This window comes from Vicugna pacos, chromosome 34 (genome assembly GCF_048564905.1).
Source record: "Vicugna pacos chromosome 34, VicPac4, whole genome shotgun sequence".
In the NCBI taxonomy this organism is placed as follows: Eukaryota; Metazoa; Chordata; class Mammalia; order Artiodactyla; family Camelidae; genus Vicugna; species Vicugna pacos.
Genome location: NC_133020.1, coordinates 22338623 through 22361056, shown reverse-complemented (window position 1 = coordinate 22361056; position 22434 = coordinate 22338623). Strand labels below are relative to the sequence as shown.

At 59.8% G+C, this 22434-nt stretch overlaps 1 protein-coding gene across 6 annotated transcripts in view; it reads left to right on the top strand.

Moving 5' to 3' along the window:
- Positions 1 to 22434, top strand: part of MICAL3 (microtubule associated monooxygenase, calponin and LIM domain containing 3) — a 143888-nt gene that overhangs the window by 119489 nt on the left and 1965 nt on the right. For 4 of the 6 annotated variants that reach the window (XM_072954453.1, XM_072954451.1, XM_072954450.1 and 1 more), the window contains 10 exons: positions 126 to 278; positions 420 to 502; positions 1395 to 3081; positions 3342 to 3436; positions 7099 to 7209; positions 8197 to 8290; positions 21050 to 21197; positions 21406 to 21505; positions 21686 to 21759; positions 21834 to 22172. In XM_072954453.1, the coding sequence (XP_072810554.1) occupies positions 126 to 278; positions 420 to 502; positions 1395 to 3081; positions 3342 to 3436; positions 7099 to 7209; positions 8197 to 8290; positions 21050 to 21197; positions 21406 to 21505; positions 21686 to 21759; positions 21834 to 22172 (2884 nt within the window). Of the gene's footprint in view, positions 1 to 125; positions 279 to 419; positions 503 to 1394; positions 3082 to 3341; positions 3437 to 7098; positions 7210 to 8196; positions 8291 to 12383; positions 12435 to 21049; positions 21198 to 21405; positions 21506 to 21685; positions 21760 to 21833; positions 22173 to 22434 lie in introns of those variants that run through there. The other 2 variants (XM_072954452.1, XM_072954454.1) reach the window with 2 other exon arrangements.

Below are 22434 nucleotides of genomic sequence, written 5' to 3'. Positions count from 1 at the left end.
CCGGGGTGCCGATGCAGGTTGGACCTCAGGCTGCAGCTGATGGCCTGAAGGGCTGTCTCCATGGCGCCAGGAGCCTGAGAAGGAGCACGACTCACTCCAGGTCTGTGCTTGCTTCCCTCTGCCAGATCAGCACTGGTCTGACGACGCCCCATCCCTGTCAGAGGCCGGCACGGAGCTGCAGGTGCAGCACCAGGCGGCGGCGGGAGCCGGGCTGGAGCTGAGGGTGTCGGAAGGCGGGGAGGAGACACCTCCCGCCACAGCAGGGCGCGGAGAGAGAGGTACGTGTGCTGTGCTGGGGAAGCCTTCCTCCCCTGCCTGGCTGACAGCCCTGCCCCTTTTACCCCAAATCTTTGGACTCAGATTGTACCCCCAGCAGGCGGAGGCGTTTCCTCTTGCAAATCCTGCATCTGCTTTTTCAGGTCCCTCTCATGTCTCCAGCCCCATCTGGCCCCCTGAGGAGCAAGCGGCCCTGCCATCCCCAGCCCACAGCCCCGGGGCACAGGTGAGGGTTCGGGACTCCCTAAGGAGGCAGAGCTGAGGGAACCCCTTGGGGCCCTGGGTGGGAACCCATTTTTTTTTTGCTTCTGGTGCTGAGGGAGCTGTTAGAACAGGAGTGGCCTTGGGCTTCCAGCTCAATCTGGGCAGCACCTCCTTGAGCCTGCTGTGTACCCATCCCACACCACTGTTCCTCTCTATGTGTCCACAGATCATGCCACGTTAAAAATAAATTGATTTTTAAGTTAAAGCAATAACATGCATGGAATCACTGGTCTGGTAAGACATGCATTTCTCCTTAATGCTATGTCGAAATGAATGTATGATTTTTAAATTAAAAATCCTTACCCAGACGATCAGTGGTTTTTAAACCACACGTTGCAGGACGCCACATAAATGCAGTGCGTTCTGTGGGCACGTTTTAGGAGACACCATGTGGAGGACAGAGCAGGGAGGACAGAGCTCCTGCTGGCTTGGTCTTTGGGGCCCTGAGGAGCAAGGTGGTTTAGGTGATTTCATCTGAGATGAGGCTGGGAAGGGGCAAGAGGGACACTTGTGAGACCGACTGTAATGAACGCTGTTCGGAATCCCTCACGCTGGAGGGCCCTGTGCTCATGCGCCGGAGATCCTGGAGCTCTTGGGGTTGGTGAGTGTCTAGGGCTGCCCTTCAGTGCCCAAAGGACACAGAGTGCACTTGGGGTGAACCGAACCTGAAGGCTGAGTGTGCTCGCTGGACGAAGGGTTCCGAAGCTTGGCAAACAGAGCAGAAAGGGGGGCGTCCTGGCGCCTGACCGTAGCCCCAGGACAGCAGCTCAGGTTGGCGAGAATGACGCTAGGGTCTCTGAGGGCCGACAGATCCCAGCCTTCTCAGCAGCTCCTGTCACCCTGCTTTCCCACAGAGCGCCCGAGCCCTGCTGGTCTCTGCTGTTTCTGCTACCACTGGGGTGGGGCTACCCACGGACAGCCCCGTGCCTGAGCCCCCAGCCCCCCAGGGGGAGCCCACAGCCGGACCACCTGTCCAGTTACAGCCGGAAGCCAGGACGCCACCCTCGCCTGCCAGCCCACAGCACCGGTCCCCGCTGGCCTCCCTCCCCATCTGCTCTCAGCCCCAGCCCTCCTCCGAGGCCACTGTGCCGTCCCCCACTGTGTCCCCTATACGCTTCCAGCCCGTGCCAGCCAGAACATCCACCCCACTGGCCCCCCTCCCCGCGAAGAGGCAAGGGGACACCAAGGACACACTGGGCAGCCCCCTCGCTGGGGATGAGGCCCTGAGGCGCAGCGACCTGGTGGCGGAGTTCTGGATGAAGAGCGCTGAGATCCGCCGCAGCCTGGGGCTCACGCCCGTGTGTCGGGGCCCCACACCCACCCTCCAGCCCGTGTCCCCAAAGGTCTATGCAGCTGAGAAGTCCCCACAGGGTGAAGGGCTCCATCTCCTGAAGCCCCCACCTATCCCCACCCCTGGGTCCCCACCCGAGAGGGAGCTGACGAGTTCACGGGAGGAGCACAGAGATCCATCCAGCAGCTCTGGGCTGGGCCTGCAGGGCAGCTCCTCCCACACCAGGACGCCAGGCAGCCAGAGCCTCAACACCTCGGACTCCACCATGCTCACGCCCCCCTCCAGCCCACCACCCCCACCCCCCGACGAAGAGCCCGCGACCCTTCATAGGAGCAGGAAGCCAGCCCTCGTTGGGGAGCCCCAAGCCCTGCCACCCCCACCAGTCACCCTCACTCGGCCCCACCGGGAACCCACCCAGCCCCACCGTGAGGAGGCACGGAAGTCATTCGTGGAGAGCGTGGACGAGATCCCCTTTGCGGACGATGTGGAGGACACGTATGACGACCGGACAGAGGACTCAAGTCTGCAGGAGACATTCTTCACACCCCCCTCCTGCTGGGCCCTACCCGAGAAGCCACCCCAGCTGCCCCAGGCCAAGGAGAACGGTAGGGGGCCGCCAGTGGAGAGTGGGGCCCAGCTGCAGAAGCGGGGGCTGCCGCTGGTCTCCGCAGAAGCCAAGGAGCTGGCCACCCAGCGCATGCGGGCCCGGGAGAAGTCTGTGAGGAGCCAGGCCCTGAGGGATGCCATGGCCAGGCAGCTGAGCCGGATGAAGGAGGACACGGTGGCCACGACCCCCAAGAACCCCCAGACCCCTGTGTCCCTCAGAACTGCCGCTGGCCCCTCTCAGGGCAGGGGACCTGGCCCCCAGGGCCCTGCGGAGCCCACCCTGAGGCACGAGGCCGTGAGTGAGGAGGTCCTGTCCCCTCCCTCGGACTCAGGGGGCCCAGACGGCTCGGTCACCTCGTCTGAGGGCTCCAGCGGGAAGAGCAAGAAGCGGTCGTCACTCTTCTCTCCCCGCAGAAACAAGAAGGAGAAGAAGCCCAAGGGTGAGGGCCAGCCCCCAGAGAGGCCCAGCGCCAGCCCTCTGGAGGAGGTAGCCACCAAGCCCAGGTCCCTGTGGAAGTCTGTCTTCTCCGGGTACCGGCGGGACAGGAAGAAGAAGGGGGACGACCGGTCCTGCTCCAGCACCCCTTCCAGTGGGGCCACCGTGGACACCAGCCAGCCCAGGGCGTCTCCTGTCGTGAGAGCAGGTAGGGCGGCTCCTGGGCCCCTCCCAGACAGAGCCCCTGCAGTTCCTCTTGAAAGACCCACTTCCCATGCCCCCGTGTGCAGCCTGGGCCGGGGCACATCTGTGCGGTTGGGCTCTGCGCTGCCCGGAAGCGTTAGCGTCCAAGCTCGTGGCTCCCAGCCTGAGGCGGACTCGGACTGGGAAGAGACCACCCCTCCACCCACTCCCCTGGGGGCACCGGCGCTGCTGGTCACTATCCTTGTTCTGCCTCTGCTTCCCTAGAGCTGCGGCCGCGGCACCAGCGGAGCTGCTCGGAGGACTCGGACCTCTCCAGCGATGACGTCCTTGAGAGGGCCTCCCAGAAGTCCAGGCGAGAGGTGTGTGGGCCGCGGGCCTCAACTCTGTGTGCTGCTCAGCCCCTTGTCTGACCCCAACCCACGCGCAGCTGAGCCCCGGCCCGGCCAGTGTCCAGGCCAGGGCAGGAAAGGTGCTCTCCCCCGTGGCGAGAGCTGTGTGTTCTCCCTGTAAAGCAGGCAGATGTTCGTGTCCAGAGATTCACTGTGGGCTCTGTCGTTCCTTCCTCTGTCCCGGAAACTCCCTTGCAGGGCAGAGCCTGCCAGTGCCCAGGGGGCTGGGGTGGGCTGGTCTCTGAGGAGGGGTCCTGTCAGCCTGTCCTCTATATCCATTTGTGGACTTGAGAGGAGGTTCTGCTCCTGAGGCACGGGCCCAGGAGACCCGCCCTGCTTCTGTGCCAAGTCAGGCATTGTGGGTCTGCCTTGTCCCCTCTCATGGCCCAGGCTCTGGGGACAGCGTGGCCCCTCAGCTGTCCTGCACAGTGAGCCGTCTGTGTGCGGGGCACCCCCATCGCTAGTCACTTGGGCGTCTGTTCCGACGTGTGACCTCTAGGGGCTCCCATAGCTTTTTCTGGACACAGTGGAGCTGGCGGGGAGGGGTCAGAGGAAGTTCTCACCAGGCACCCATGTCTCAGACACAGCAATGGGGTGGGGGCTGCGGTCCAGGAAGGCTGGTGACACACAGCAGGGGGCTGTCTCCATGGTCCAGCCCTGGGGCCCACACCTGCCCTCCAGGCCGAGGTCCCAGCCCAGCTCCTCAGCTCCCTTTCTTGAGTTAATTCCCCTGGAACATCAAGCATCTCCCTTAAGGGTTCCCAGGGTTTGTGCTGGAGTCTTCCCTGGGCACTGCCCTCCAGGGCAGCCACGCATCACAGCCCTGCAGTGCCCGTTCAGGGGGGGCGACTCCTTCAGGCCCAGTTTCCTCTCCAGTAACGTGGGAACTGGACAAAGCCTTTTGTTCCCAGCCTGTTTTTTGTTTGCTCGCCCCCCTCAGCCACGTAGCGCTCTGCCCACCCACTGTCCTGGGGGTACCCAGGCCTCTCGTCCACCCCACCCGTCTGAGAGTCAGGCGAGCATGCAGTTTGGGCTGGACAGGGGCCTCCCCAGGGGCCTGGCTGCATGAGCCCCGAGCTTTGAGTCCAGCCAGTGCACAGGCCGGGGCGGGAAGGGTGCTCCCCTCCAGGGACTCCCTGCCGTGCTTTCCAGCAGTAATACCGGTACCAACGTGAGAATCACTTCTGGGGACATGTGGATCTCCCATCTTGTCCTGGCATTGGGGGCGGCCGTGCCTAGGGGCCCTGGGGGTCATGACAGGGCTGAGTGTGGACGAGGTCCACTGCTGCAGGGCAGGCCCACAGGCGTCATCTTATGCTGGTCAGATGTGTCCATCTGTGCTGCTCTGGTGGTCAGGGCCCATCTCAGGATCACTCTGACCACAGCCTTCCCAGGCCTCCAGGATGAGGTGCCCTTCCCCTGGATCCCACGTGTGTCCTGCACAGCAGAGCCCTCGGCTGGAGGCCACGCAGGAGAGCGGGGCTGCGCGTGGGCCGTGGGGTCATGGTGTGGCGCTGGGCGGGCGAGGGCCAGGTGCTGGGGCAGAGAAACAGTAGAAACAAACGCGGGTCGGGATGTCTGACCGTGATCTCACGGGTCTCCGTGGCGTCACCGGTGCCTGGTTCCCCTGAGCTGTTAGGATAAAGTGCTTCTGTCCCAGGAAGAGAGACTTTGTTACCAGAGGCAGCGTCCCGCCAGGCAGGTGGAGGTGTCATCCCTCTGCCCCTGGAGTCAGTGAATCACTGGCCCCTTTTGTTAAATACTTAAGTGCTGGTCTCGGGCTGCTGTTGTCAGTTCCTGTGGAGTTTTTCTTTTGCCTCGGGAGAAACTGCCTGTCTCCTCTTTTAGCTGTCTTCTGATGACAATGAAACCCTTCTCTCACTCTGGCTTGAGGCAGGATGTGTCCTTGGCCAGCTGAGGCCGGCTGGGAGGCACAGGATTCTTCTCAGCAGCTGTGCCCCTCCGGCCTGGAGAAGCGGCCCCACCCTGCCCTTTAACCTCCCACGAGGCTGCTCTGCTCGAGGCTCAGTGGGTGAGAAGAGGTGCCACAAAACGCAGTGTTCGCGGTGGGTGTCGGTTATCTGAGCCGTCTGTGTCCAGGCAGGAGGTGCCGCCCCCAGGGACACCACCGGGAGAGAGATGCGGAGTTGATTCGCGCTGGCCTTTGTCTCCCGTCGCCTGACCCCCAGCCGGTGCCCTGCGGCATTCGCTAGAGGAAGGAGTCTGAACTTGCACAAGCAAGATGGGTTGCTGAGGGAGAAATGGTCACTTTACATGCAAGGGAGACTGATGAGCAAGCAGAGGAGATTTGGGGCAAGTGAGGAAGGAGCTTCTCTCATCAGCAAAGTGACCCCCAGGCCTTGTTCAGATGGGTTCACTGAGGTGCCACTGCTGGGGTCTCACCCCCAGCCCACACTCGGCTGTCCTGGGTGACACTGAAAAGTAATTGTGTGTCCTAGTGTTAAGTGTTTATTTTAAACTTCTAGCTGATTTTGCCCCGTTCTGTGTTCTGTTCCTAATTTTTAATTGTTCCCATGGCTGTTCTGTTTTGTTTCCCATCACATCCCCTTAAAAGTTGGTTTATGTTCCACATGCCTCGGTTCAGGAGAAGGTGGGTACCAAAGGCATTGTCCCACTCCCCCCACCCCGGCGGGCCCGCCAGCCCCACCCTCACCAACCATGTCATCCAGCCCCGCAGGACAGAGGGTGTGACACCCTGCTCTCCGCAGGCTGGAGGATGTGTGTTGCTTCCACCCAGAGGCCATGGGGAGCAGGGCTGTCCTGGGGACTGGACGCTGCAGGAACTGGGAGTTCACGAGTCCTGGGCTCCGTGAGCTGCAGAGCAGACACCTGGGACGCTGGAACCCCGAGTCTGCTGTCCGTGCCGGCAGGATACACTAGGGGTTGAATTTGCAAGTTCCTTTAAAGTCCATAAATGCTCCTTTTTTTATCTTCCTGGAGACATCTGCCTCCCAGCGGTCACCCCAGTCATTCACAGTTGCACTGTGTTTGGCCAGATGCCCCCTCGGTTCTTGACGGCGCACAGCCCTGCCAGACCATGTCCTCCCTCCTCTCAGTGTGCAGGCCCCAGAGTCTGTCCAGGATCACCTCACCCCTTCTTCTGCCTGCATTAGTTAGTTTGGGTTCACTCTGACTTAACATAGAAGCATCCCTGTTTACTTCCGATGTCACGTCTGAAGAGAACCTTGTAAACAGCGCTCATCTGAAGAAAGTGACTTTCAACACCACACACACAGAAGGATCCTTGTTTTTCTTTTTCCTTTCCCTATATGCCTCCTATGAGCAGGAGGCTTGGGGAAACTGACCAGCGCTTTTACCCCTGCAGTCTTGAATAGAGCAGACCTCCTTCCATGGGAATGAGTGAGCCCAGCGATAAAGATGCTGGTCTTTGTCCTTCTAACTTGCTGGCAGTCAGTGTGCACTCAGCCTCCTGTCCTTGCACCCTGGGGAGTGTCTCCAGGCAGGTTTCCAGGTGCCCTGTGGTATGTGGGGCTCCCACAGGGACAAGGGCCTGGGTGTCTGCACACGCCTCGCCCTCGCCTGCCCTCTGGTCCCCACGCCCTGCCAACAAGCGCACACCTAACTGAGGAAGCCCTTCTCTCTCCCTCCAGCCAAGAACTTACACGGAGGAGGAGCTGAACGCCAAGCTGACCCGGCGGGTGCAGAAGGCAGCTCGGAGGCAGGCCAAGCAGGAGGAGCTAAAGCGTCTACACCGCGCCCAGGTGAGTAGGGAAAGCCACCTCCTCCCCCTAGCTGGTCCCCGTGCAGATGAGGGCAGAGCAAAAGCAGGCGGGCTGTCCCTCACCTGAGCCCCTGCCTTGATGGGACCACAGCAGCCTAGTCTGGGGGTATTTGTTGGCAGAGGGAGGAGCTGAGCTTGAGTTTCCTGGACCCCCAGCTCTGGGGTGGTCGCTGTGAGGCCAGCCGGTTCACCTGCAAGAGCTGCTGTCCGTAGGCAGCAGTGACCGACTGGCCTCTGATGGGGCTGGGATTTAGAGGTCAGAGAGATCCTGTGGTACCCAGGCCATTCCAGATTTTTTTTTTTTTGCAAAAAGTAATTTCTTAATGCAAAGTGTGAAAAGATACCTAAATACGATGTGGATTTTTAGGTGAAAGCACATGTACATGATTCTGTTCATAAAGATTAGCACAGTAATCAAGTCCACAACGATGAGAAACACCAACAGCAAGTCAGCACTGATGAAGACGTCCCTCTGGGGCCACAGTTCGCCCTGGACCCCTTGTCGCTTAGTCCTTCTTAGTCCTTTCCTTGGACTTCAGTCTGGGTCCGCGTACCCTGCGTGACTGGGTGCCTGCATTGTGTTTCGTTTTCTGTGTGGAAATGTCATCAGCTGCTGCGTTGGGGTGGACCATCTCCTGGGGGTCCTCTACGCACTTCCACACAGGTCCTGGCTTGTCATCCACGGGACGCAGGGACAGGATTTCTACAAGACTGAGGAGCCGCACTGGCACAGTAGGAACCTGCCCTTCAGGACCTGCCCCCAGGCGTCCACTGCTTCCTTCCCAGAACCTGCCCGAGAGGGGCTGGCCCTCCCACGTCGGCCAGGCCATGCCTGCGGTGCTCACCAGCGAAGGGCCTGGCAGGCCGCCGGATGCGATGCGCAGTCTCCGTGCAGCGATCCGAGCAGCCCCCAGTGGTCCACCGCATCTGTTCGCCTCCCTCCCTGACCCTGCTGTGTTGCCTGCAGATCATCCAGCGGCAGCTGGAGCAGGTGGAGGAGAAACAGCGGCAGCTGGAGGAGAGAGGGGTCGCCGTGGAGAAGGCGCTCCGAGGGGAAGCAGGTACAGCCTGGGTCCCTGGAGAAGAGGTCTCTCCTATGGGGAGCCACCCACCCCATGGGAGGCTAGTGTCACGACGCCTCCCAGGAAGTCAGCTGCTTTTCCAGCAGGTTCTCTGGGTCCCCTCGTTACTGAGACCTGGGGCTTCTGATCCTTGGAGGAGCAGGAAGGCACCTGTGTGTGGCTACCCTCCGCCCATCTCAGGCCTCGCCCTCCCCTCATTCCCCGTCCTCTGCTGCTGGCACCCTGGGCCACCTCCCTACTCCCACCCCTTCCCATCAGCTTCTCGAGGAGATTGACTGGGAACGAGGGAGGCTGTGCACAAGGAACCATCACAGAACTGCACGCACAGGGCCCCTCCTGACCCCACAGGGCCTCTCCTGTGGCCAAGAACACAGACTTCCCAGTGTGGACCCAGGCTCTGTCCTGGAACCAGTCACTCAGGGCAGAGCCCTTACCGAGGAGACCCTGGGAAGTGGCTGTGAGGGCCTTGTGCTGGTGACTGTGCTTCCCAGGGCAGAACCACGGGGCTGCTGTCACGCTGCTGTCCCCAGAGCTGATGAGTGGGCCTAGCAAAGTCGGACTCCAGTAAAGCAAGGAAGCCTTCTTGGTTCAGGCCCTTGAAACCACTGGGCCGGCCCCAGCTGTGGCCCCAGCCCAGGCATGGGGAGACCCTCTGCCTTCTCCAGAGGCCCTGGGTCTCAGTCCGGGGTCTGGATAGGGAGCCTCCATCCCTCTGTGGAGAGCAGGGCCTCAGCCAGGGGGCTGGGATGCAGACAGGCAGTGACCTGATTTGTGGCAGCCCCTCCTGCTCCCTCACTCTGGTATGACAGAGGGGTGGGGTCTCCAGGTGGGCAGGCTGTCTATAGACTGAAAGAGGACCAGGAGGACCATGAATGCAGCCTGTTGCTGCCTGTGCTCTTGCTGGAATACTGACTGGTGGCTGGCTGCTGAGTGAGTGCTAGTATCAGATGCGTTCGTGGTGACCGCTGCTCCTGGGCACAGTCAGGTCAGGCCCAGAAGTGGGTCTCCTTTCCAGGCCCCTCACGGCCATGAAATGCAGCTGACGGTTGACTCAGGGATGATTTTCGGGTGAAGAAGTGGGACCAGGCAGAAAGATGAGGCTGTGGTGTCCTGGGTTTGTGCCTTACCTGGCACTTGACTCACTGCCGAAGCCCAGGCCACCAGACAAGGTGTGGAAACTTGACCCACTCAGCAGCCAAGAGGCCGGCAGCCGGGGGTGTGTGCGCACAAGGCAAGCGGCCCCTGTGCCGGGAGCAGGCGTGCCCCTGGCAGGCCCCCCACGCTTGCTTCTGCTCCCTGCCCTGCATGCTCTGAGCCCTGGAGGAAGTTGGCCAGACCCCACCAGAGACGCCCGGCCCCGGCGGTAACAGGACCCGCAGGCCCTGCGCTTGCTGCTCGCTCTAGGGACAGAGATGCCGAAAGGGACCTGACCTGGCCTGGCGACGCTCCCGCTCACCTTCCCTGCAGATCACTCCTGCCCAGGTGGAAGGTGCGGTAGGTCTCCCCACACTGAGTCACAGTCACAGTCAGAGTAGGTCCTCGAGGAAGACACCCTGCCTGCTCCTCACAGGCTCCGCGTTCCTGGCGGGCGCCCAGGTCAATGGCTCCATGAGGCACTGGTGCACCTGTTGGCTGCCCTGCCTTTGTCCTTGGTGGCCCCACAGTATTTACATGACAGGCCGAGATGCTCAGACTGCTGCCTGCCCAGGGGTCAGAGAAGACAAACCGCTGAAGATTGGCCTGGGATTTTGCCAAAATGCTCCTTTCTAGTTATTTAGATAATTACCCTTCCATAAAAATATACAACCAGATTTTCATCTGAGTCAGTGGTTTTCAGACTTGTCAGCAGCAGAATGGTTTTCTACAAACCAAGTTATAAGTTCAAGTTCAAAGTGAAAAAAAAATCAAGTGTTAGTAAACATGAATTTGAAAACGCAGGTTAATAACCTCAGCATCCAGCCCCTCACTGGATGCAGGTGACACACACAGGCCATTGCTGTAAGCGGGGGCAGGTTGTCTGCAGCTCTGGAACCTTAGGACGTGAGCAGCATGAAGTCTGGGTGCTCGAAGCTGTAAGTGGAGCAGCGGGAGTTGTTCTCACAGCGGAATCACTAACAAGTCCAACAGCAGTTCAAATTCCTTACGAAGAACGGATCTCAGATAAAAGCTCCCAGACGGACAGAGAACAGAACTGCTGTGCTGTGTGCTGTGGCTCCTGCGACCCCTGGCGGGACGCCCCCGGCAGGCTCCCCGCGAGACTCTGCTTGCAGGCCGGGATTGAAATCGACCATTCACGTGTCCTCATCCCACACATCACAGGCAGGACAGACACTCACACACCGAGGGTGGAAGAAGCCTGGTCCTGAGGGCCTCACAGAAGCGAGTTTACCTGGCAGCACAGATTAACGTGTCAGTGGGCTTCCGAGAGTCACAAGTTGGCGGATCAAAGATTCGAATGTGGTGTGTCTTATTCAGGCTTTTCAATGATGAGTTAAAAGTATTTGTGAATCGGATATTTGGGAGAGTGCTGGAGCACCCCTTGAAGGACCTGAGGGTTCCACAGAGCAGGATGCAAGCCACTATTCTGGTCTAGAGTTTGCTAAGCAAGGCTTCCCAACCTCTACCCAGAAACACGTCTCCTGATTCAGAGATGGGCTGTGGTGCCTCCTTTGGGAGATTCCCATGATACATTTGGGAAATGCTCCAGATGGAGCATTTTGACCCCAGGAATGTATTTCCAAATGCTTTACTTTGCTTTTTTTTGTTTTAAGCACATCGCTTCCTAGTCTCCCTTTTGTCAGAAGCCTCAGTGGCTCTGTCCTTGCCCTGCGGAGCTCGTCTCTGAGGCTCAACTTTGCACATTGCGCCTGGCTCTCACTGAGCGGGCGGTCCGGAGTCCTCTGGACTGGTCAGCTCCTTCCCTGAGCCGGCCGCTCGGTCTCACCTGAAGGCTCTCTGAGGGGTCAGGCTGATAGCCACACTGCCCTTGCAGAGAAGAACTCTGAGGTGGACGTGCCAGCCTTTTGACCTCAACATGTTTGAGGCTCCTGCACATCTGGACTGCAAGGTTAGGTTCAGAGCCTTCAAGTCTTGGCAAGACTGAGACACACAGATTCTGGCTGGGGGCACCGGGGAAGCCTTCTTTGTTTCTGGAACCCTGACTCAGGGTCAGCCTCAAGCATGAGCTAAAGAGCCACCAGAGGGTTACCTCTTGCTTTCTGGTGCATGTGCCCTCGAAGGGGAGCACTCGAGTGGGACCAGGTGCTGCAGGGCCAGCTGTCAGACTGTGGTTTGGAGGGAGGGTGGCGAACACTCTGTGTTTTGGGCTTGTTTATGGTCCCAGGGGGATGCCCTCAGCAGCGCCTGTGTTGGGGTCCCGGGTGAGCGAAGAATGTGCTTCTGGCTAGGCCGCCACGGAGCTAAATGCTGGCTGCCTGGATAGTCACCACTGGCTTCCTGCCCTTAGAGGAGGCTGGCAACATGAGGAGCCTGGGCTCAGAAGAAACATGGTCTCCTTCATCTCAAACCCATCCAACAAAAGTGGTTCTGCTGCCCGCTGGGGTCCCCATGCTGTGGGTGAGCCAAGGGCTGGGGTTCCCGTGCTGTGGGTGAGCCGAGGGCTGGGGTCCCGGCACAGCTTCTTTAGAGTGTTCACATCTTACCTTCAGCCCCTCAGCTTGGGGCTCCTGAAATTCGGAAACTAAGGAAGTCAGTAGCCCTAATCTGCCCTTGAATCTTTTAAAGTTTTCTTAATTGGATGAGGTTGAGTCCCAGCGGAGCCAAAACCTCCATCCTGATTGGAGGTGTAACCAGGAATTGCACAGTAATTGGCTGTCCATACTGTGCCCTGTGGTTTTGTGCCACCTGTCCCTCCAGGAGGCCTACAGCTGCAGCATGTGTGTGTACACCACGAGTGTGCACGAGTCCCTCGGAGGGAGATGCGTGCTCTGCCTGCTGCCCTTCATCCACCTGCTGCATCTTTGGGTGCTTCTTACGCTGCAGGCCACTGATTGCTTGGGGCTGGGGGACAGGAGGGTGTCTGATCAGTAACTCTCTCACCGATTCCTTGTAGACTATTGGGGAGAGTCTTGTTACAGTGAGCTCGTCGACTTGCACCTGGGTGGTATGTATGCAGCATCTGCTGGCGACACTAACCCTGCTGGCGCCCCCCCCCCCCCCGCCCCCGCCTGCTCCAACACGCAGGGCTCAGCCCATAACCCGTGGCAAAGCACAGGCCCTCTTCCAGCTCAGATGGGGCAGCGTGTGCGCTGCAGGCAGGCTTGGCGTAGCTTTGCTGCCCAGGGTTATTTGATTTCTTGTAATCAAAGCTCACCCGCCCCAGCCCATCACCCTCGCACCTGCGTCCTGTTCCCTCTGATGTCTCCGAGTTTGACAGCAGTGGCGACAGACAGTCGCACACACGCGCGCTGGTGTGACGTCTGCCTGAATCCCATCCCTCATGACTTGTGTCACATCCACTAGGAAGCTCACTGCCCGCCACACGCAGGAACCACGCACGTGAGGAGTCACGCCCACGTTTCCCCTGAAAGAGCGTGTGCGTGAGAAAGGTCGCCTGTGCTCTGCCTCGACTGACCAGAGGCTATGATGACAGATACCTGTAAGAATTCCCGCTCTCCTTGCTCTGTCCGGGGACTGCTTTGCAGCTCCTTTAAACACAGACAGGGAATGTCCGAGGTAGTGGTTCTCAGCATGTGGTCCCCGGCCAGCAGTGCCAGTATCACCTGGGAAAGCGTGGGGAATGCAGAGTCTCAGGCCCCACCTGAGACCTTCCAAATAGGGAGCTCTGGAGCAGGGGCCTGATTACTGTTCCAACAGAGCTTCCAGGCGATTCTTAAGTAGGAGAGCCTGCTGTGTTAGGTTCACGCCTTCTAGAGTGGGAGCGGAGCTCAGTGTTCTTGGTGTCCAGCTGTATGAAGCTCACCGCTGGTGCTGCGTGAAAGAAACACCAGCACAGAGGCTCACCTCCAGACCGTGGGCAGTTGCCCTCCTGTCGGGAGCTGTGCCAGGCAGGCAGTGGCTCCCAGGGGGCCTGGCGCCTTCCTGAAGTCCCGTTGTCCGGCCTCCTTATCCACCTGTGCAGGCAGCTTGCCTGGAAGTTTTCTTAAAACAGAACAGCCGGCAAAGGTCATTCTCTCTCAGTTTTTACCACAATGTTTTTTTTAGAGTCACTTCTTGGCCCATTCATTTAATAACCAAAGCATGATTCTGTGATTCCGACTCTCAGACAGGGCCACGTGCTTAGAGGAGTTCCACCGATACAGAAGCCGGCCCCGAGCTTCCTCCTCCACGGGCGGGCTGTAACTGGCCTCTGCTCTGGTCCAGGGCTCCGCCGCCATCCGTGTCCCTTCAGAGCCCTGGGGCTTCTGGACCAGGGGCTGCCACCTCGTGGCCACCGATGCTGTAAAAGGGCTGATGCTTGTGCCCCAGCTAACAGCCACCTCCCCCCAGCTAACACCCTGGGCTTCCCCACCCTCACTCTCTGCGTCCTGGGCTCCCTTCCCACCTCCTCCTGACTGTCTCTGGGGAACGTTTGTATCAATTCCAGACGAATCTGAATATGTGAGGACTTTTTTGTTTAATTCAAAATCTTAGGAGGAGGGTGTAGCTCAGTGGTAGAGCGCATGCTTAACATGCACAAGGTCCTGGGTTCAATCCCCAGTGCCTCCTCTAAAAATAAGTAAATAGATAAACCTAGTTCTCTCCCTCCCCCCCAAATTTTTTTTTTTAAATCTGGGAAGAACTGTCAAAACCCATTTCTTTAAAATTGTATCATCCTTCCCTCACAGCTCGAATACTGTAGTCACACTGATTACATCAGGTGTCTAGTTCGGGGTTTTTTGCCCCTGTTACGTGAGTAGTTGGCTGTTTCCATTTCTCTGTCCCTGGACTCTAGCTACCGGCCTTCCAGGTCTAGAATTTCAACAGATTCCCGGGGAAAATGACGTAAATAGAAAAAGAAGCTCAGCGTGTCTCTGAAGTGCGGCACCCACGTCAGACGCTTTATAACCCCTGTGATGGTTCTCTTCCTCTGTGTCAGCCCTTGGTGACTCCTGTGTTAAGTCCAGACTTCCGCAGGCTCTGCTCACTGCACGGAGGCTGCTGCCCTTCCGAAGAGAGCACAGTCCTGGGCCCTCCCCCAGAAGCTCCGGGAGGAAAGCGTAGATGCCAGAATCAGACCCTTTTTCAGTTTCCGCTGATGTTTCATTCTTAGAGCACTCAGTAATATTTGGTATTTGGGGGCAAATTTACCCTCCTGCAATGTGGAGCCTGCAATGTAGACCCTGATTGCTTCTCTGTACTGTACCCCCAAAGGGCCACACAGAAACCCAGCGCCCCTGTGCTGCGTGTGTGGACAAGAGGAGACCCGCCAGCCTCTGTCCCGGGCTCTGCCCAACCCCCGTCTGGCTCCTGCGGGGTCTCCGTGACCCTCAGCTCACAGTTAAAGGCGCTAAGCCTCTTAGAAGTATGTTCTTGAGCCGCAGAGTGTAAACGTCCCTTTGGCACAAGGCTGGACCTTGTGGTTTCAAAGGACCCACTGAAGGACAGTGGGTGGGTCTGGCCGCCCAGCCGCTAGTCTTGGCGCCCGGGACCAGGTAGGCGGCAGGGGCTCGGCAGGCGAAACAGTCACCCTCCGAAGAGCTTTCTGCTGAAAGTGCACGTGCCTCGTTCCAGTTTTCAAAGACCTCACTGCTTGATTTGTGTGTGTCAAGAGGAAATGGAGAGCACGTGAGTGGTTTAGAAATGCAGCTCCGAGCTCTGGAGAAGGGGCTTCCGCTGTTGCTGTTGGAGGGGGAAGGGCAGGGAGGCCCCCGCTGCCTGCTCCCCCCTCCTGAGCCTCCCCTTTGTGCTCACTTCACAGTTGATGCTGCCTGCTTTTTGGCTGGTCTGTTTGGTCTGAGCGTTAGCCTGGCTCTGTTTTTGCTTTAGGAACTTTAAATCCTTGAGGAGCCCCAGCTTTCCTGCGTGTGTGCGTCCCAGCCCGTGTGTGTATGTGTGTGTGTGTGTGTGTATTGTATCTCAATTTTCACATTGTTTTTTCTTGCCTTTGTTTTTCCCTCAGTCTAGAGGTTCATTCTGTACTGAGTTTTTCTAACGAGACAGCTCCCCGGCCCTGTCGCATGTACGTAGGCGAGGCCCGTGGGGCTGGAAGCCTTGCGCCCTGCCACCCACCGCGTCGCGGCCTCCCGCAGCCCTGCAGACCAGCTGCGGGCTTCGGTGTGGCCCCAGGTGTGGACCGGGCATGCAGGCTGCCCTTGGGGCGGGCGTTGGTGCTTCGCAGGCGTGTGTGACCCTGGTCAGTCCTCCTGCTCCAGGCCACGTGACCTGGACACCACAGGGGAGAAAGTCGGTGAGAGGCCCCGTTTTTCATGCCTGAAACACCAATAAATTCTCTTGCAAGTTTAATCTGCTAGACTGAGCTTGGGCACAAGAGGTGCCCCTGGTGTTTCCCCGGCCCTGGCCATTTCTATAATGTGACTTGGATAAAAGGTGTCAGGACGGAAATGCCCCGGAAGAGGACTGGGCAGGGACAGACCAGAGCTGGTGGTGGGGCCGGGGGTGGGGGGCAGGAGCCTGGGGCCTGGAGGCCGGGGCATGAGCAGAGCTTCCTGGAAGTGTGGCCGGAGGACGAGCTGCAGTGTCAAGATATATGGGCGCGGCTCTGAGCCCATGGAAGGTGATATCCTGTGATTTCTGTGAGCGGGTGCCTTGGAATTCTGACTTTTCACGTGGAAGTACAGTCATAAACTCAGCCCTTAGAAAAGCCCGTTTCCCTGCCGCTGTCCCTAGTGTCCGCACCTCTAGGGCACAGCCAATGTCCCTGGGGACTTCTGGAACCCAGCTGTCTCCCGAGCAGGCCCCTCCCAGGTCTGCAGGCGCTGGCTGTGGAGACCCCTCCAGCTTGAGGCTGTGGGGAATCTCTTCTGTCCAGTAGAGGGACAGGGGCTGCCCAGGAGGGGAAAAGGGAGGCCCTGGGTGAGGAGGAGCCCCTTGGCTGCAGGCTGGCCCCCGCCATGCCCTCCTTTTGTCCAGGAACCCTTGAGGCAGGGCCACCGGCCTGGCTTCTGCTGCAGCTGCTCTTGTCTTTTGCTTCCAACCAGGACATTTTTCCTATTTTGGCTCTTAGAGAAAATGGCCTGATGTGTTTTAACTGGCACCATGCCCAGGGCATCAGACGTGCTCAGTGAACATTTCTTGTGTAATTTGGTAGTTTCTTACATGGTCCTTAAAATGAGCCCACGATCCTTATGAGGTGTTTCTGATTGTTTCTGACGTAGCACCAGTGTGGAAGCCAGTGGCTGCGTGGCCCCAGGCGGCGCTGCGTGGCCCCAGGCGGCGCTAGGTGACCGACCTGGAGGCCCGGAACCCCAGGCAACCCCGTGCCAGCTGCTCGTCCCCGGTGGAGCTGGCCTGGTCCTGGCCCCTCCAGGCTTTACAACACGTCCGACCGAGGCCCCAAGCCCTTCTCTCCCTCAGTCTCGGAGGGTCTTGGGGTTTCAGCTCCCAGAAGGAAGGGGGTGGGGTCTGTCTGTGTCTCACTTGGACGCCAGATGCAATGTCTTGAGGGTTTGTCTGTCTTTTCCAGCTATCCTGATGTATGTTTCTGTTAGGCAATGGGGTGGAGGGGAGGATGCAGGGCTTTGGACAAAGCCTTTATGACGAAGCCAGAGGAAGCGGGAAACACAGGAGGCACAGGTGTTGTGAAGAGGGCGGGGGCTTGCTCTGAAGCTGCCGCTTCTGCCGCCGGGCCCGGGACCAGCCCTGGGCCACGCGGCCCTGTGGGAGCCCCTGTCGTAGGGCAGTGAGACCTGGCTCCACTGTGTCTGCAGCCAGTTCACTCACCCTCTCTGGGTCTCTGCAGAGACGGGGGAGGGTGACATGGTGCCCTTCCGGGTCTGCACTGGGAGTGGGCTGTGTGCGTGACTCCTGGAGGAAGGACCCCCGTCCGTCAGAGAGGACAGAAAGCCGGGTTCTGTTCAGGCTGCACCACCTTCAGCCCCTCTGAGACTCAGGCCCCTCATCTGAAGACAGGAGCTGCAGGTGTGGGGCCACGGGGCCAGTGCAGGCCCAGAGGAGACGACAGCTGTGGGGGCCGGGGCTCCCTAGCAGCACGCTCACTCCCTGCTCCCTCGGGAACTTGTGGAGCCGACCCTGCTGTAGGTGAGACCCTGTAGCTTTCCCAAGTTCAGGGACCCGTGTCACCCGCTGGTGTTGCGGAGGGTGGGTGCCAATGGCATCATGTCTGCGGGCGAGCGTGCAGGGCGCTCAGGGCCATGGCTGCCGCCATCACCCGGACGTTACCCAGAAGCAGACGTGAAAAGTGTGACGAAGTCTCTTCCCTACAGCTAGTGGACCGAGTCCTGTGTCCCTCACGTCCCCAGGCAGGCAGGAGATGAGCTCTGTGTCAGTGGCTCTGAGCTTCCCCTTGCATGCTCACTTCGGGCTCGGGCTCCTGGAGCTCCTTTTGTCTGGCTGACATCCCCCCTCAGTTTCTTCTTTTCAAACAGTACTTACTGGGTGCTTTTTCTGATCATAAAAGACGACGTGCTGTGGCAACAGCGGGGCTGTGGGGAGGGTGGAGGAGGGCTCGCAGCCGCGCTGGTGTCGGCCCCCAACCCCGGCCTCTGAAATTTCTTGTCTGCTCTGCCGGTCGGCAAGAGGACTTCACGTCCTGAGTACTGTTCTGTCATCTCATGCGTCTTCTGTCCTGGACGGAGCGTCCAGGGACGTGGTCTGCGTGATCGGGTCTAGAAGCTGTGCTTTGTGATGTCTGGAAGTGAACGGTCTTGACTGCACCTACAGGCACGTACTTCCTTTGGATGCATCTGCCTGTGTGTCGTGTCGCTGTCCCTTGCTAATGAGTGCAGCCTGTGTGTGTGACGTCAGAGGTGTGACCCTGCAGTTCTGGGTTTGTCCAGGCATCCCGGGCACCAGCGTGGAAACAAGAGAAGGTTGGGTGCAGATGAGCTACAGAGGGTGCTTGTAAGAGAGCAACCTTCTCGCCTCCCCAGCGCACGTGGTCACAGCCATGCCTCTGCAGACACTGGACATAATCACTACACACGCACCACACACGCAGCCCCTGGCCTCAGTCCTGCAGTTTCACCCGGTGTCAGACTCATTGCCGTGCCCCGTGGAGAGTGGAGAAGTGCTGACAAGGAAGAGGCATCTGCTCTCGCCCTGTTGCGAAGTGAATGGCCTCTTACCCAGCAGTGTGTCTGCTCGGCCCTCCTGTTCCCCTGAACAGGGTTAATTCTGACCACGGAGCCCCTACTCACCAGCCCACGTGGGCCTGTGGTTCTGTGATGGTCCCTTGCTGAGCGGCTCCCCGCTTCCTTGAGGGCCCCAGGCCCCCCAGCACCAGCGAGTCCTCTGCGCACTGTGTGCTCCCGGGGTCCCCGTCCGCCACTCTTCCCAGCTCCATTTCACTGAGTCTCTGGCCTGGCCTGTCACACGGCCCACGTGTGATAGTGTCCCCGCCTGTGGCTTCACCTCTCTGCAGAGATGGAGAGCTGCCTCCATGGCAGCTGCCTCCAGGGCCAGGAGCTCCTCCCCGTGGGCACGCTGACCCAGCCGCAGACCCCCAGCCCTTGGACTCGTCCATGCGCGCTGACTTCTGGCCTGCAGGTTTTGGGTGTTTCTGAGAAGGGAACCCAGAACCCAAAAGGCCACCGAATAGTGATTCCCAGATGTCACCCCCCGCGCAAGGAAGGACCAGAGCAGGCGGGAGCAGCCCACCGGCCCCGGGCCTGGGCCTGCCTGTTCAGTTTCCCGCTGGAGAAAGGACTTGATTCACTTGTAGACTGTGTTTCCCTTGCTTCTGCTTTTCCATTTCTTGTATTTTTTCTTTTCCTCCTGTTCCTTTCTCACTTTTTATGCTTTTGTCCTCTGCTTGTTCTTACGTCACCTCCCCTGACCCTCTCTGCTCCACACTCCTCCTCTGTCTGTCTTGTCTCCTCCTCCTCCTCCTTGTTTGGCCCTTTTTGAAGTTGAGCCCAGTGGCGGGACTCCACGGCGTCGACCTCTCTCCTTCTGCCCTTGCTGTGTCCAGGAAGGTAACGTAACCCCGCTCCCCCCCTACTGCCTCCCAGGGCTCGTAGCAACACTCGTCCAAAGGGACCCAAAACCAGCTCTCTGCCCTCCCTCCTCTGACACTTGGTAGCCCTGTTAGGAAGCTCCAGAGCATGTGGCCGTTCCTCACGAGGTACAGTATCCCTGTGACTGTCCTGGGAGGACGGGGAACGGGGCAAACCAGCTCCTGCTCTGAGGGCCTCTGGGGCCGCAGCAGGCATCCCACGACACTGGGCCACCACTTGTGGTCGGGCTTTGAGCCCACGTGACCAGCCCCCCGCCGTGCGGCAGTGGCTTGTGCTGGTGGAGTCAAGGAATACTGTCCTTACAGAGACTGGTCTGCACAGACGCCCCAGTTCTCTCCAAAACAACCACTGAAAGCAACTTCTCTGCCCTGTGTCTTGCCGAGTGTGTGTTTTCTTTAAGTTTGTCTGGTTTGCAGTCTGTTGTGGTGACAAGATTGTCATTGGTTGACAAGGCATGTGGGCCGGGGATGGGAGTGTGCCCCAGCTACACTGCTAACCTTCCTCTGCTCTCCCCGGCGCTCACCTCTGACTCTCCCCCCACTCCCCTGCATCCATGCAACCGCCTCTTCAGAGCCTGCTGCCCTGGAGCCGTGGGGGTGTCCTTGTGCTGGGGCAGCAGGAGGGAGGGAGGCTTCCCAGGGCCTGGAGGGCTTGCATGCCTCGGAGCTCCAGCCTCCATACCCCGTGGCTCGCTGTGCAGAGATGCTCAGAAAGGAGTGTGTGAAGCTGAACACAGCTGCTCTGAAGCCAGAGAGCTGAGCCTGCTGGGCCTGACACCCCGCAGGGGCGGGCCCGATGGGCCAGGGCTCCGGGCAGCTCAGTGCAGGCACAGCCCCTGCTCGTGCGAATGCTGTTCAGTCCTGCCTCCCTGAGCGTGGCCGCATGTGCCAGGCACACGGCACCCAGGAAGTCGGTAGGAGGTCAGGGTCCCTGAGAGTTGCCCGTGTGTTTCTGGGTTTGGCTTTCCTGGGAGAGAACTTCTGACCAGTGACCCACAGAACATAGGCAGCTGGGGAGAGCTCTCAGCCTGGCCGTGGGGAGGCCTGCGAACCCCTGTGTACACTTGTTGGATGTGTTCATGTGCATTTTCTAGGAAGAGAGTCCCCAGGCTTCCTGAGAGTGTCAGGTGGCTTGTAACCCTAAAACAGCAAGGAGCCCCTGGCAGCCTGCCTTCCGCCTTTGGTTAAGACTGCACTACAGCCATAGGCTTCCGTGTCCCCTCTGTGGGGTGTGGCTCCTTGGAAGGTTCCCCCTTCCCTCCTCCGGCTGCAGCTGAGCCCAGCAGGGTCAGGCTGCTCCCAGTGGAGGCTTGGGTATCAGCCGACCGCGGGCGGCACCGACCCCAGAAGCTGCTGCTGGGCCTGGATTAAAGCAGGGAGCCCGTGGTCTCCCCGCCCTGGTGAGAGTCCCTGGTGACGGCTCCCTGGGATGGACTGCGTCTGCCCTGCAGGGGTCGCTGGGAGCATTGTCAGGAGGCCAGAAGGGCACTGGTGGAGAGAGGTAGCCTCTGGTCAGAGTGTGAGGTGAGGAGGCCTCGGCGCAGCGGCCCTGAGCAGTCAGAGCCCAGCACAGGCTGGCAAGTGTCCCCAGGAGGAAGGCGAGTTTGTTTCCTCTTCATTAGACTGGTCTCCTCAAAGCAGACCTGGTGCCCAGCAAGTACCAAGTACACACCAGACGAATGAGAAGGGGAGCAGAGCACTTAAAACGGACCCCGAGGAAGCGGTCAAGCAGGAGAGGGGTCCAGGCGAGCTGCGGCCAATTGCCGAGGGGTGAGGGCCGGGCCGGGAGGACAGAGGAAGGCGCAGGCGTGTCTGGCCCTGGGGACGTGGTGCCCTGGTGGCCGTCGGCAAACCGTGGGCCTGGCCTGGGAGCGTCTGACTGATCCCGCTGGGCCCTCTGCACGTTTGCCCCAGTGTGAGGGTTCCTGCGGCGGGGGAACAGCAGGCACCGCTGGCCCAACACGCCCTCTCTTGGCAGGCATGGGCAAGAAGGACGATCCCAAGCTCATGCAGGAGTGGTTCACGCTGGTGCAGGAGAAGAACGCGCTGGTGCGCTACGAGTCGGAGCTGATGATCTTGTGAGTGGCCAGTCCCGGCAGGAGCTTCTTAGTTCAGGGACAAGGGCCTTGGGTGGAGGGTGCTGGGGGGCCGTCAGCTCAGGGCTGGTTCCAGCAGGAGTGCAGACCCTTCCTAGTTCAGGGGATGAGGAGGTGTGTCCCCCAGTCACTTGCTTGTCCCCCCACCCCCCGAAACCCCAGTGCCCGGGAGCTGGAGCTGGAAGACCGGCAGAGCCGCCTGCAGCAGGAACTCCGCGAGCGGATGGCCGTGGAAGGTAAGAGGGGATGGGAGGCCGGGGTGGGCCGCTGCCTTTGGCCCTACAGGCCTGACGTGTTTGGTTCCACCCAGATCACCTGAAGACGGAGGAGGAGCTGTCGGAGGAGAAGAGGATCCTGAACGAGATGCTGGAGGTGGTGGAGCAGAGAGATGCCCTCGTGGCCCTGCTGGAGGAGCAGCGGCTCCGGGAGAAGGAGGAGGACAAGGACCTGGAGGCCGCCATGCTGTCCAAGGGCTTCAGCCTGAACTGGTCCTGAGTGCCGCCCAGGCCTTGGCTGGTCTGTGCATCCACCTGACCCAGGCTGGGTTCTCCCAAGGTCCGAGAAGGCCTGGCGCCTCCTGGGAGTTTGCACTCAAGTGTCTGTGTGCCTCTGAGAAGCAGTCAAGCGTCCGTGCTGTGGGGCGCCCCAGGTGAAGACGGTTGTCTGGGTGGCTCAGCCTCCTTGGGAGAGGCCACCTAGACCTCGCGCTCTGGAGAGAGGAGCAGGGAGCGTGCGACGTGGGTGTGGGGAGGGAAACCTGAGTCCTCGGCAGGGCGCCGGTGAGGACACGGGGACCCCACAGGCGTGTCTGGCGGCAGGACGTGGCTCCTCCTGCTCCCAAGGCACTAACCAGAAGCGAGGCGTGACGGGGCCCTGGGGGAGTGGCCGTGGCAGGGAAGCCGAGGCTGGGC